This window comes from Muscardinus avellanarius (assembly GCF_963383645.1).
Source record: "Muscardinus avellanarius genome assembly, chromosome: 14".
In the NCBI taxonomy this organism is placed as follows: domain Eukaryota; kingdom Metazoa; phylum Chordata; class Mammalia; order Rodentia; family Gliridae; genus Muscardinus; species Muscardinus avellanarius.
Window position 1 is genome coordinate 89,058,965 of NC_137800.1, and position 14,072 is coordinate 89,073,036.

A 14,072-nucleotide genomic window follows, 5' to 3' on the forward strand; every position below is an offset into this window, starting at 1 on the left:
AGTTGGGGAGTAGCTGTGCCCTAAAAGCTACATGAAGTAAGGCTCCTAACGAGGAACCACAGGCTTTGTCCTAACTCTGCTCCCCCAATTTTTTGGGGGGTACTGGGGATGGAACCCAGGGTCTTTTTACCTATGAGCAATACCCCAGCTCTAGTTTTTATTCTTTATATGGAAACAGGGTCTCACTGAGTTGCAAAGGGCCTCACTAAGCAGCTGAGGCTGTCTGCGAACAGCGATCCTCCGTCTCAGCTCCCAGAAGCTGGGATTACAAACCGGCCTTCCCCCCATTTTTTTTTTTTTTTTTGTGCTATGAATTAAACCCAGGGGCATTGTGCCGCTGAGCTACACCCCCAGCTCTATTTTTTAATTTTTATTTTGAAAGTATCTCATGAGGTTGATGAGAGTCTCACTGCTTTCTGGGGCTGTGCTTGACCCTGCGGTCCTCCTGTCTCAGCCTCCCAAGTCCTGGGATTATAAGCGTGCGCCGGGCTCCCCAAATGTTTTAAGGGCGAGTCGGATGGAGGCAGAGAAAGAATGCTTCCAGTGTGCTGACGTCACGGAGGTGGGAAAACATGCTCACAGGCTCAAATTTATTGTAACAGCCTCGACAGTTTGGCCTAAACTAAAAAGGATAACACTGAACAGAGCCAAAGGCGAAGGCCTATATTTAGATTAAACAGTGTATAAAGTTGAATGTTCCTCCCTCCCTTTCTTCCTTTTTCCTTATTTATCTATATTTTCTAAATTTTCTGCACTTGGCCTCTATGACCTTTATAATAAAAAGATACTTAGGAGATCAGGATTGCCAGGTGTGGTGACACAGACCTGTAATCCCAGTACTTGGGAGGCTGAGACAGGAGGACCACAGGTTCAAGGCTAGTGTCAGCAATTTAGTGAAACCCTCAGCAACTTAGAATCTTTTTCAAAAAAATCTGTTTCAAAATAAAAAAAAAAAAAAAGGGCTGGGTGGGGGGTAGCTTGGAGGTAAAGTGTCCCTGGGTTTAATCCCTGGCACGCACGCACGTATGCACACAGAAGATAAAACTGTGGACAGTTAATATATACCAACTCAGACAAAAGGGCCAGCGCTTCCAGAGTTAGCCAGTGGACCCTTCTCTGATGCCCATTTTTGGGGGCCCATACAGAAAGCAGGAGGCACTGGAAGGTGAAGAATTCAGAGAAAAAAGTATCCAGGGACAGGGTGGAAGAGACCAAGGGCGTCGCCTGGAAAGAATTAGGGCAGGCCAAGAAAGCCTTCAGAGCAGCTTCAGAAGCCCAGCCGCCCGGGCTGAGCCCACTGCATGGCTCCCTGCATGAGGTGGGCCCCCAGCCCCAATCCCTCTCACCGTGGGGATGAACTGAATTTCATAGGCGTCGACGGGGCCAGGAGCCCGGGTCCACTCTGTCCGAACTGTGGTCTCCTCCAGGAGGCGTATCCGCATGTTCTCAATGGCCGGCACCTCTGCCGGGGAGAACAGAGTAGGAAAAAGCTAGTTAACTCAAGGCAGAACAGGACCTGGGTACCCCCCCCACACACACACACACACTCCCCGCCTTCCTCCCATCTCCGGGGGCCCCACCTGCTCCCCAGAGAGCTGCAGGCTCGCCCTCCGGCCCCTGCCGACCGGGCCCCTCTGACCACCCTTCCCCGCGCCCCCTTCCTGCAGGTCCCTGGAGGCGCGGGTTTCCCATTAAGCCCCAGTCCCTGCCCGAACCCGTGGCGGAGGCGGCGGGCTCACCTTCCCCGCAGTCCTCCCCGGCAAAGCCCTCCCGGCAGACGCAGCTGCCCTGGCGACACTCTCCGCGGCCGCGGCAGTCCCCCGGGCAGGTCTGGACGGCGCAGTCGGGGCCCCCGAAGCCCTCGACGCACACGCACTGGCCCCCGCGGCACAGCTGGCGCGGCCCGCAGCCCCCGGGGCAGGCGCTGGCCGGGGGCTCCTCCCGCCCGCAGTCCTCGCCGCCGAAGCCCGCGTAGCACACGCACACGCCCTGCACGCAGCGCCCCCGGCCGCGGCAGTCGGCGGGGCAGGTGCGCGCGGCGCAGGCCGGGCCCGAGTAGCCGGGGTCGCACACGCAGCGCCCCGCCTCGCAGCGGCCGCGCCCGTGGCAGCCGGAGGGGCAGGCGCGGAGGGCGCAGTCCTCGCCCGCGTAGCCCTCCCAGCAGGCGCACACGCCGTCCTGGCACACGCCCTGCTGGCTGCAGTCGCGCGGGCACCGCCTGGCGCCGCAGTCCTCGCCCGCGTAGCCGTCGTCGCACGCGCAGCGCCCGTCCAGGCACCGGCCGCGGCCTCGGCAGCCCCCGGGGCAGCTGCGCGCCCCGCAGTCCTCGCCCTCGTAGCCCGCGTCGCACGTGCACACGCCGTCGTCGCAGCGGCCGTGCCCGCGGCAGTCCCCGGGGCACCGACGGCTCCCGCAGTCCTCGCCCGCGAAGCCCGCGTGGCACACGCAGCGGCCGTCCACGCAGCGCCCGCGCCCGCGGCAGTCCCCGGGGCAGGCGCGCACGCCGCAGTCGCGGCCCGTGTACCCGGGCCAGCACACGCAGCGGCCGCTCTCACAGCGGCCCCGGCCACGACAGTCCCCGGGGCAGCTGCGCACGCCGCAGTCCTCGCCGCTGTAACCCGCGTGGCACACGCACACGCCGTCCTCGCAGCGCCCGCGGCCCCGACAGTCGCGAGGGCAGGCGCGGGCGCCGCAGTCGGGCCCCGTGTACCCGGGCCAGCACACGCAGCGGCCGTCCTCGCAGCGCCCCCTCTGCTGACAGTCCCCGGGGCAGCTGCGCACGCCGCAGTCGTCCCCGCTGTAGCCCGCGTCGCAGATGCACTCGCCGTCCTCGCAGCGCCCGCGGCCCAGACAGTCGCGCGGGCACGTCCGCGTGCCGCAGTCCTCGCCCGCGTACCCGGGCCAGCACACGCAGCGGCCGTCCACGCAGCGCCCGCCCTCGCCGCAGTCCTGAGGGCAGCTGCGCACGCCGCAGTCCTCGCCCGTGTACCCCGGGTCGCACACGCAGCGGCCGTCCTCACAGCGCCCCCTCTGGCTGCAGCCCCGAGGGCAGCTCCTCATCCCGCAGTCCTCGCCCGTGTACCCCGGGTCGCACACGCAGCGGCCGTCCTCACAGCGGCCCCGCTGGCTGCAGCCCCGAGGGCAGCTCCTCATCCCGCAGTCCTCGCCCGTGTACCCCGGGTTGCACACGCAGCGGCCGTCCTCACAGCGGCCCCGCTGGCTGCAGCCCCGAGGGCAGGAGCGCTGGCTGCAGTCGGGGCCCGAGAAGCCGGCGCGGCAGACGCACACGCCCTGCACGCAGCGCCCGCGGCCCTGGCAATCCCCGGGGCAGGAGGGCCAGCCGCAGCTTGGGCCCGAGTAGCCCGGGAAGCACACGCAGCGGCCTCGGACGCAGCGGCCCTGATCGTTGCAGTCCTCCGGACAGGACGCCGAGGCCGAGGGTGGGGCGGAAGGGGGCGTCCCCGACTCCGTGGGGTCCGAGCAGGTGGGGCCGCCCCAGCCCGGCTCGCAGGAACAGGCGCAACGGCTCAGGTCAAACACGCCGTGGAGGCTGCAGAGGCTGCGCACGTCCGTCTGGCCTAGAGAGGAGAAGAGACTCAACCCACGCTCCATACATAGCTCCACATTCCATACATAGACCCTGCCGCCTCTCTCTCTCTCTCTCTCTCTCTCTCTCTCTCTCTCTCTCTCTCTCTCTCTCTCTCAATTGAGGCTGTCCTCTAACCTCACCTCCCTAGTACTGGGATTGCAAGCGTGCGCCACCGCGCCCGGCTTCCAGGCTCATTTTATAAGGCCAGTTTAGTTCCCGGTTGCTTAACATAAGTGACCTTAGCAAATGCTTGGATGGACATCTAGTCCAGCTCTTCTCCCAAGTTGTGCCCCGGGCTGTCCCCACCACCCCTACTAGCCAGCAAGAGTTGCCTTTGTCTAATTCATACCCTTAGGGTAGACCCTTTAGGGTAGCCATCCCTCCTCCTCCTCCTCCTCCTCCTCCTCCTCCTCCTCCTCCTCCTCCTCCTCCTTCTCTTCCTCCTCTTTCTCCTCTTTTTGTGAAACTGGGGATGGAACCCAGGGGCATTCTACTTCTGAGCTACACTCCAGCCCTATTTTTTATTTCTTATTTTGAAACAGTGTCACACTGAGTTGCAGAGGGCCTCACTAAGTAGCTGAGGCTGTCCAAGAACCTGGATCCTCCTGTCTCAGCCTCCCAAATGCTGGGATGACAAGCGTGTGCCGCCACGCCCGGCCCACTTCCCTCTTCTGTGCCCCTCCTGTGGCCGCCTGCTCACCCGTGCCAGCCTGGGCAGCCGCAGGACAGCACCCCCCGGCACACTGCTCCTTGAGCCCCTTCACCAGCTCCTCCAGGATCTCCAGGCGGACCCTCAGGGCCTGCACCTCCGATGCCGGGGCGGGGGGCTCGGTGCCCGGGGGACAGCCGCAGCCCGCGTTGGAGGGCAGGTTTATGCGGTGGGTGAACACCACCTGCTTCTCCCCTCCTTCCACCGTGTGCTCGTAGAGCTGGGAAGAGGGGCCCCCCGGCCGGGGAGGGGGCCGTGGGGCTGGGAGTGTCTCATTGTGCCGTGGAGAGAAAGGGCCGGCTCCGGCGGTGCCCAACAGGAGCAGGAGGGCCAGGCCGGAGCTTAGGGGGCATGGAGCCGGCATCCTTCAGGAATCTGCAGGGAGAGAGGACCAGTGTGAGAACAGCGTGGGAACTGAGACAGAGTGTACCCTCCCCCGATACACCCAGTAGTCCAGGCTAACCTCCATGTTGGTAGAAATTCACATTTAGCCAACCCTCTCTGGGCAGACGGGACCTCCACCGCTCTCCCTGATGTCATTTGGTTACCTTGCACCTCCTTGATCATTATTATTGCTATTATTATTATTATTATTATTATTAGTAGTAGTAGTAGTAGTAGTAGTACTGGAGTTGGAACCCAGGGGTATCTACCTCTGAGCTGTACCCCCAGCTTTTATTTATTTATTATTTATTAATTAATTTTTAATTTATTCACTTATTTTGTGGTTCTGAGGATTGAACCCAGAGGCATTCCACCTCTGAACTACACTCCCAGCCTTTTTTGTTGGCAGCACTGGGTTTTGAACCCAGGAACACTTTACCTTTGAGCTATACCCCCACCCCAACGCTATTTTTTATTCTTTATTTTATAACAGGGGTTCACTAAGTGTTATGGAGAGCCTCACTAAGTAGCTGAGGTTGGCCACGAACCTGTGATCCTTCTGTCTCACCCTCCCAAGTACTGGAATTATAAGGGTGTGCCACCACGCAGGGCCCCACAGCCTTATTTATTTATTTATTTATTTATTTATTTATTTATTTTGGTGGTACTGGGGATGAAACCCTTCTACCTCCAGGCTACACTCCCAGACCTATATTTATATTTTTATTTTGAAACAGGGTCTCTTAAGCCATTATTCTTATTTTAAACAGGGTCTCACTAGGTTGATGAGAGTCTCACTACTTGCTGAGATTGTCCTTGAACCTGTGATCCTCCTGTCTCAGCGTCCCCAATACTGAAATTATAGGCATGTGCCACCGTGCCTGGCTGTTCCCCCATTTTTTGTAGTATTGGGGATGGAGCCCAGGAGCATTCTGAATCTCAGCAATACCCCCAGCCTGATTTAATTTTTCATTTATTTTTTTGCAGTACGGGGGATGGAACCCAGGGGCATTCGACCTCCGGGCTACACCCCCAGCCCTATTTTTTATTCTTTATTTGTAAACAGGGTCTCACTGAGTTGCAGAGGCCTCACTAAGTAGCTGAGGCTGCCTTAAACCGTGATCCTCCTGCCTCAGCCTCCCAAGTACTGGGATTACAAGCGTGCCCACCACGCCCGGCTTTCCTCATATTTTCTACTAGTTGGTGGTGCTGGGATTACGAGTGTGCACCACCATGCCCGGCTTATTTTTTATTTTGAAACAGGGGCTTGCTAGGTTGCTGAGATTCTCACTACATTTTGAGGCTGATCTCAAACCTGCTATCCTCCTGTCTCATCCTCCCAAGTCCTGGGATTACAGATGTGCGCCACCACGCCTGGCTAAGGATGGTCTTTTCAAAGAATAGTGCTGGGTCAAGTGAAGATCCATATAGGAAAAAAAAAATCGATCTCTCTTTTTTTTTAATTACTGGGGATGGAACCCAAGGACATTCTACCTCTGAGTGACACCCCCAGCCCTATATTTATTCTTTATTTTAAAACCGGGTCTCACTGAGTTGCAAAGGGCCTCACTAGTAGCTGAGACTGTCCACGAACCGCCATCCTCCGGTCTCAGCCTCCCGAATGCTGGGATTACAAGCGTGCGCCACCACGCCCGGCTCAATCTCTACTTTATATCCATATATGGATGCTAATTTGGGGTTAGTGTAATGAATAATTAAGATTTAATGTGTAGCCAGGCATGGCGGCTGGGGCAGGAGGATTGCAAGTTTGAGGCCAGCCTGGACAATTTAGTGAAACTGTTTCAAAATACAAAACATCCTTCCCCGGGGAAGGGGTGGAGCACAAAGGTAGAGTCCAAACTGAAAACGGCTCCAGCCTTAGTCCATACTAGACTGGATAATGCATTGCTTCAGAGTCATTCAAAGGAATAGTGTACAAAAATCAAAACACCCATCACTACATGCACCTACAGGACAAACTCATACGCATAACGCCAAGCAAAAGGAACTAGCCACGAGAAGACCTCGCTCTACATGGTGCCGCTTGTAAGAGGTTCAAACACAGTCGGAGCTTTGGAAAATGGCATAGATTTGCTTTTAGGGGTAGTAGAGACCAAGGGCTATCACAGGGATGGCTGGGAATGTCTTGTGTCTCTATCTGGGTGGTAGTTAGTTAAACACACATATGGTATATAAGTGTACACACACACACACACACACACACACACACACACACACACACACATTTTTTAATTCATTGAGCCAGGAATGGTAGTACATGCCTGTAATCCCAGTGCTCGGGAGGCTGAGACAGGAGGATCATGGGTTCGCATCAGCCTCTGCAATTTAGCATGACTCTCAGCAACTTAGTGAGACCCAGTGTCAAAAAAAGAAAGGAAGGAAGGAAGGAAGGAAGGAAAAAAGGAAGAAAGGAAGGAAGGAAGGAAGGAAAGAAGAAAGAAAGAAAGAGAGAAAGAAAGAAAGAAAGAAAGAAAGTCTGGGGGTATACCTCAGAGATAGAATGTTCCTGGGTTAAATTTCCACTATCCCCCTCCCCCAAAACATTGAGCTATAGACTTAACATTTCTGCATTTTCTGTTTGAAAGCTAAACCCCAAAATAAGCATTTAAGAGCCCTTCCCTGGGCCGGGCATGGTGGCGCATGCCTGTAATCCCAGCATTCTGGAGGCTGAGACAGGAGGATCGCGGTTCGAGGCCAGCCTCAGCTACTTAGTGAGGCCCTCTGCAACTCAGTGAGACCCTGTTTCAAAATAAAGAATAAAAAATAGGGCTGGGGTATAGTTTGGAGGTTGAATGCCCCTGGGTTCCGTCCCCAGTCCCGCAAAAATAAATAAATAAAAGCTCTTCCCTGATATCACACCCCCTCCAGCCACCACAGACCTGTCACCTCTAATCTCTGGCCGTAGCTGTCAGGAGATTTATCTGCGTTGCTGTCTCCACGTCCCCGTTTCCCACGCATGTCACAACCCACTGCTGTGGGCCTTCTCCACCCCCCGCCCCCGACCAAAAAACTCTCCCTCGAGGGCTTCACATGACGTTGGTGTCACAAAACCCAAAGGACATTCATCTTCACCTTATCCGACCTCTCTCAGAGTCACTGGACACCGCTGGCCATATCTTCCTTCCTTCCTATCGTCTATCCATCCATCTATCTATCTGTCCATCTCTCTATTTATGGGTACTAGGGATTGAACCCAGGGGCATTCTTCCTCTGGGCTACACCCCCAGACTTGGTTATTTTTTACTTGGAAACAGGGTCTCGCTAAACTGCTGAAGCTGGCCGGGCGTGGTGGCGCACGCTTGTCATCCCAGCATCTGGGAGGCTGAGACAGGAGGATCGCGGTTCGCGGCCAGCCTCAGCTACTTAGTGAGGCCCTTGCAACTCAGTGAGACCCTGTTTCAAAATAAAGAATAAAAAAATAGGGCTGGGGGTGTCGCTTAGAGGTAGAAAGCCCCTGGGTTCCATCCCCAGACCCGCAAAAAAAAAAAAAAAAAAAAAAAAAAAAAATCCCCCGGATGGTGGTACTGCTCCGCAGAGCTGAGAGCCTCTGCCGCAGACGCCCACCCAGGTACTATCTGTGCCCTTGCTTTGTTTGCTTGCTGTGGTACCTGGGACTGAAGAACGCAGAGAGCAGCCCGCATCATCCGGCCCCTGCCGCCCTCCCCACTCCATCGCCCACAGCTCCCGCTGAAGCCAGGCGTGGGTCATGCAGGTTCGAGGCCAGCCTTGGCTAGGCTCTCAGCAACTTAGTGAGACCCTGTTTCCAAATAAGGTACAAAATAGGTCTGGGGGTGTAGCCCCGAATCTACTCCTTTTTTTTTTTTTTTTGGCAGTACTGGGGATGGAACCCAGGGGCATTCTACCTCCGAGCAACACCCCCAGCCCTATTTTTTAGTCTTTATTTGGAAACAGAGTCTCACTGAGTTGCAAAGGGCTTCACTAAACTGAGGCTGTCCGCGAACCGCGATCCTCCTGTCTCAGCCTCCCGAATGCTGGGATGACAAGTGTGCGCCACCGCGCCCGGCATAAACCTACTCTATTTAGTAAGGCTGGACATATGCAAAACCCCATGACCCCGAAGTTTCACTCCTAGAAATGCAACCGACACAGCAATACTACCCATGAGAGCCCCAACCATGGGCTGCTCAGACATGTCACACCCACAGAAAGGATTAAATAAAGTGTGGCGTATTCACACTGTAGACTATCCTTTATTTTGAAGCCGGGTCTCACTGAGTTGCGGCCTCACTAAGTAGCTGAGGCTGGCCGCGAACCGCGATCCTCAGGTCTCGGCCTCCCGAATGCTGGGATGACAAGCGTGTCACTACGCCTGGCCACACTGGAGACTAAAATAAAGCGACAGGGCCAGGCGTGGTGGTGCACACTTGTAATCCCAGTACTTGGGAGGATGAAACTGGATGATCACAAGAAAGAAAGAGAGAGAGAGAGAGAGAGAGAGAGAGAGAGAAAAGAGAGAAGAGAGAGAAAGAAGGGAGTTAGGGAGGGAGGGAAGGGAGTAAGGAAGTTAGTTTGAGGAGAAAGGACAATAATTTGTAGTGTTCTGATGTGCTAAGAATATTTTGTATGTCTGTCTGTCTCTCTGTATGTATGTATTTTGTGGTATTGGGATTGTACCCAGGGATGTTCTACCTCTGAGCTACACCCCCAGCCCTATTTTTAATTTAATTTAATTTAATTTAATTGCTACTGGGGTTTGAACCCAAGGCATTCTACCTCTGAGCTACACCACCAACTTTTTTTTTTTTTTTTTTTTTTTTTTTTGCGGTACTGGGGATGGAACCCTGGGCATTCTACATCCGATTTTTTATTTTTTTATTTTTATTTTTATTTTTTTGTGGTACTGGGGTTCCTGGAAGCCCTTCTACCTCCAGGCTACACTCCCAGACCTATTTTTACATTTTTATTTGGAAACAGGGTCTGCTAAGCCAGCGCGCGCGGCTGGCTTCGAACCTGCATGATCCTCCCGTCTCTGCCTCCCAAGCGCGGGGATTACAAGCGTGCGCCAACAACGCATGGCTCCGATTTTTTATTTTGAAACAGAGTCTTGCTGAGTTGCAAAGGGCCTCACTAAGTAGCTGAGGTTGTCCTTAAACTGCGATCCCCCTGTCTCAGCCTCCCAAATGCTGGGACTACAAGCGTCCACCACCACACCTGGCTCCAGTCCTTTTTTTTTTTTTTTTTTTTTTTGTGATACTGGGGGTGGAACCCAGAGGCTTTCTACCTCCGGGCTATACTCCCAGACCTATTTTATATTTTGTTTGGAAACAGAGTCTCACTACATTGCTGAGAGCATCACTAAGTAGCTGAGGCTGACTTTGAACCTATGCGATCCTCCTGTCTCAGCCTCCCAAGCACGGGGATTACAAGCGTGCGCCGCCACGCCAACTCCAGCCCTCCTTATTTTTCACTTTGAGACAGTCTCCCTAAATTGCTCGGGCTAGCCCTGAACCTCCTATCCTCCTGTCTCAGCCTCCCAGGTACTAGGATTCCAGGCGTCACAGAGGTACACCATGCCTGGCTTCAAACCCAAACAATATAGCGACTCCTGATCTGGGTGACGATCATACCATCGTCTGTGAGACCAAGACTGGCCCGAAAGGAAGACAAGGGTTGCAGAGGAAGGTGTGTGCGCGTGTGGAGGGGTAGGAGGCAGGTAAGGGCTTTCCTGACCAGGGTGGCGGGGCGGGCAGCAGTGGAGGTGCTGATGGGCGAGGGGAGCTGTCACAGTGGTGGAGGAAGGGGACTGTGACCTCCCCACCCCGTCACACACATTTCCTGCTTTCCCGTGGGACAGCGGAAAAAAGTGGTTTTCAGGGCTACAGTTGGCGGGAGGGAGCTGGCTCTGTGGCGCACTCCTGGAATCCCAGGACGTGGGAGGCTGAGACAGGAGGATCGGAGGTTCAGGGCCAGCCTGGGCCATCTTAGGGAGGATGGTAGGCTCGAAGCCAGAGCCAACAACTTCGAGAGGCCTTGCTTCTAAATACAGAAATACAGAAATGGGCGTGTGGTGTAGGTAGATGGTCCCTGGGTTTAATCTCCAGCACCCTCTGTGTGGGGAGGGGAAGGGGACAGACAGACAGACAGAAGGGGAGCTGGATAGACAGACAGACAGAAGTGGAGCTGGACCGTGGAGAGGTCCAGGCAGGCAGGTTGGGGCGCAGAGCGGCCCTTTGCTCAGGCGGGTGTGGCCCCAGGTAAGGGGGCGCTGACTAAGGCTGTGCGGACCACACCAGTGCCACCACGGGTGTGGTGTGTTCACACACCTTCATGGCTCACACACAAATACAAAGCCGAGCCTGCGCACAAATGCCCTCATCCATCCAAATGAGACGGCACCTGTGCACTCTCACCACCGCACCCCTGCTCACCTCCTGCTCCTCCGCGCCTAGGCCGCCGTGAGCCTGAGGGACGCCCAGGGCCACCGAGTGAGCTGGGCCCGGACAGATGGGAGGCCCTTCCCAGGGGGCTCAAGCACACGGTCCCCACAGCTCCCCAGGACGCCTCTGCGCCCTCTCAAGCCCCCCACCCTGCTGCACCCAGCCTCTGTCCCTGTGTCTCTTAGATAGGAGAACGGAGAAGCCAGTGGGGCTGTTCTAGAAGACAGGTGCAGCCCCACAGACCTGCCAAGAGCCTCCTCCGCCCCCTGCAGCTACCCTCTCCCAATCTCTGGCAATGGTGGCCTTCACACGGGCCAGAGGCACATGCTCATAATCCCAGCATTCGGGAGGCTGAGACTGAAGGATCACAGTTCGCGGACAGCCTCAGCTACTTAGTGAGGCCCTCTGCAACTCAGTGAGACCCTGTTTCCAAATAAAGAATAAAAAATAGGGCTGGGGGTGCAGCTCAGAGGTAGAATGCCCTGGGTTCCATTCCCGGAACCACACTCACAAAAGAATCTGGGTGTCCCTGCGTTCCTCTTTCTAGTGTGGGGGCCACCCACCCACCCTCTCGGCATTCTGCCCACGGCGGGAGGACTGGCGGGGGGGCACCTTCCCAAACTGTGACTCAGCGTCCCCGGTATTCAGAGTCTTGGCCAACTTTGACACTTCGCTCATCGGGGAGGCAGGTCCCTGGGGGCGGGAGGGGACGCGCAGGGGATGTTCCGGCCCTGCCCTGATGCTCCCTCTGCCCTGCTGGCCACCCCTGGGGGTCCGGGGGTCCCAGATAGTGAGTTCAGACCACGTGGGAAGAGGGTGCCAGGGGGGGGAGCCGGATCCAGATGTCCACTTTTCTCGGGAGGAGCCAATGGGCCATGAGAATGGAAAATTCAGAGAAAAGGATTTCCGGAGCCCGAGTGGGAAAGGTCAGGAGGGCGGCGAGGCGAGGCCGGGAGGTCGGGGCTGGTCCTGCGCCCTGAGGCCAGGACTTGAGCAAAAGGACGTGTGAGGCCCTGAGGTCGGGGGTCCCCGGGGGCCGGGCCGCCAGCGTTGGGGGGGCGTCCGGGAAGCGGGCGGGCGGGCGGCGGCAGCTGCGGCGTTTCCGCCAGGCTTCCCAGGAGTTTCCCTCAGTTCCACTTCCAGTTGTTTCTAAGCCATTAAATTCTTTCCAGGCGAGATAAGAGGCCCGCCCGCCCCGCCCGGGGCGTGTCACGTGTAGGGGGCGGGTGGGAAGGTTCAGAGGAGCGGGAGCCTGCAGGGGCCGGAGTGAGGACGAGCCCCGTGCCCTCGGGGACACCTCGGCCCTCGCAGCCCGCTGAGCCCGGAGTCAGGGGTGCTCTCTGCCGAGAACAAGTTCTGCGATGGTCTCTGCGGGCTCCGAGCACCTCTCAATCTGAGCTCTGCCCCCGTTCAGCATTTCCTACAGGCTTGCAACCTGGGTCCTCGCCTTCCGTGCAACTTCCTGCAGGAACCCGGGAACTCCCCACCTGGTACCCAAAGCAGCCCCCTCCAGCCCCTCCGGCACTTGGGGTCCCAGCACACGCTCCTGCCGAGGCTCAGCTGGCCGCTGGTTCTGCCTAGCCGGGTCTTCCCTGCAGCCCCAGGACCTTGCCCGCCACCTGAAGACCCTCAGGTGGCCCCCAGCCCCTCCCAGGTGCCCGCATCCCGTGCGAACCCCAGCAGGCGACCCGGACACTGCACTGTCCCAGCTCAGGGAGCCAGCGCCGGCGCCTGCTCCCTCCCGGAGAAGAAGGTGCCTGCCTTGGGAGGTGCTCCTGCGCGGCCGCACCTTGGCCTGGGCTTCACGGACCAGAGAGAAACCCCTGCTTCTCAGGACTCCCCTGTCTGGTGTCCTCTGAGTCCTGTCCTTACCTGGGCAGCAGGGCTGTCGCCGTGGCGCTGCACCTGTTCTGTCCCCAGTACCGGGAAAGAGGTGTCCCGGTCAGGGCAGGATGGGCTCCCCGCAGCCCTGGCCCCCCGGAGGCCCCTTGCTTGTCTCTTACAGCAGAAGATCTGGGAGCCACCACCACGACCGACCGGACTGTGATCGGCAGCGACAGAGAGAAGGAGGGAGCCCGCGGCGAGCAGGGGGAGGAGACGGGGAGGACCAGCAAGGAGGTCAGTGGGGAGTGGAGATGGGGCAGGTCCCCCGCCCTCCCCGTGCCCCCCCACCTCCTGACCCTCCCACCAGGACTGCGCCCGCGAGCCCCCTCGCCCCACCTCACCCCTCATCCCTCCCTGGCCTCCTGCATCCTTTCCAAGTTAACTCCTCACCCCACGCGTGCCCAGCCCCACAGTCTCCATTCCGATTTGTTTCTCTTTTCTTTTCTTTCATTTTTTTCTTTTTTTGTAGTACTGGGGATGGAACCCAGGGGCATTCTACCTCCGAACTACACCCCCCAGCCCTATTTTTTATTCTTTATTTTGAAACAAGGTCTTACTGAGTTGCAAAGGGCCTCATTAAATAGCTGAGGCTGTGTGAGACCCCAATGAATGGCGATCCTCTCGTCTCAGCCTCCCAAATGCTGGGATTATAAGCACGCAGAACCACACCCGGCTCTCTTTTTTTTTTTTTTTTAACTGGGATTGAACCCAGGGTCATTCTACCTCCAAACTACAGTCCAAGCCCTATTTATTTATTTATTTATTTATTTATTTATTTTGCAATACTGGGGATGGAACCCTGGGGCATTCTACCTCCAAGCTACCCCTAGCCCTAATTTTTCTTCTTTTTGTTTGAAACAGGGCCTCACTGAGTTACAAAGGGCCTCACTAAGTAGCTGAGACTGTCCTCGAACCTCAATCCTCCTGTCTACCCTCCCCCAACTCTCTGGAAATGGTGGGCTTCCCTAGGCAGGGACAAGTGGCGCACGCTTGTAATCCAGCATTCGGAGGCTGAGACAGGAGGATCGCGGTTTGCGGACAGCCTCAGCTACTTAGTGAGGCCCTCTGCAACTCAGTGAGACCCTCT

At 56.7% G+C, this 14,072-nt stretch overlaps 1 protein-coding gene across 3 annotated transcripts in view; it reads right to left on the reverse strand.

Annotated features, from left to right (window-relative positions):
* Positions 1-4,662, reverse strand: part of TNXB (tenascin XB) — a gene marked incomplete at both ends in the record, with an annotated part of 51,707 nt that extends 47,045 nt beyond the window's left edge. For all 3 annotated transcript variants that reach the window (XM_080709853.1, XM_080709852.1, XM_080709854.1), the window contains 3 exons: positions 1,347-1,462; positions 1,740-3,578; positions 4,290-4,662. In XM_080709853.1, coding sequence (XP_080565979.1) covers positions 1,347-1,462; positions 1,740-3,578; positions 4,290-4,662 — 2,328 coding nt within the window. The remainder of the gene's footprint in view (positions 1-1,346; positions 1,463-1,739; positions 3,579-4,289) is intronic.
* Between the last annotated feature and the right edge of the window lie 9,410 nt (positions 4,663-14,072).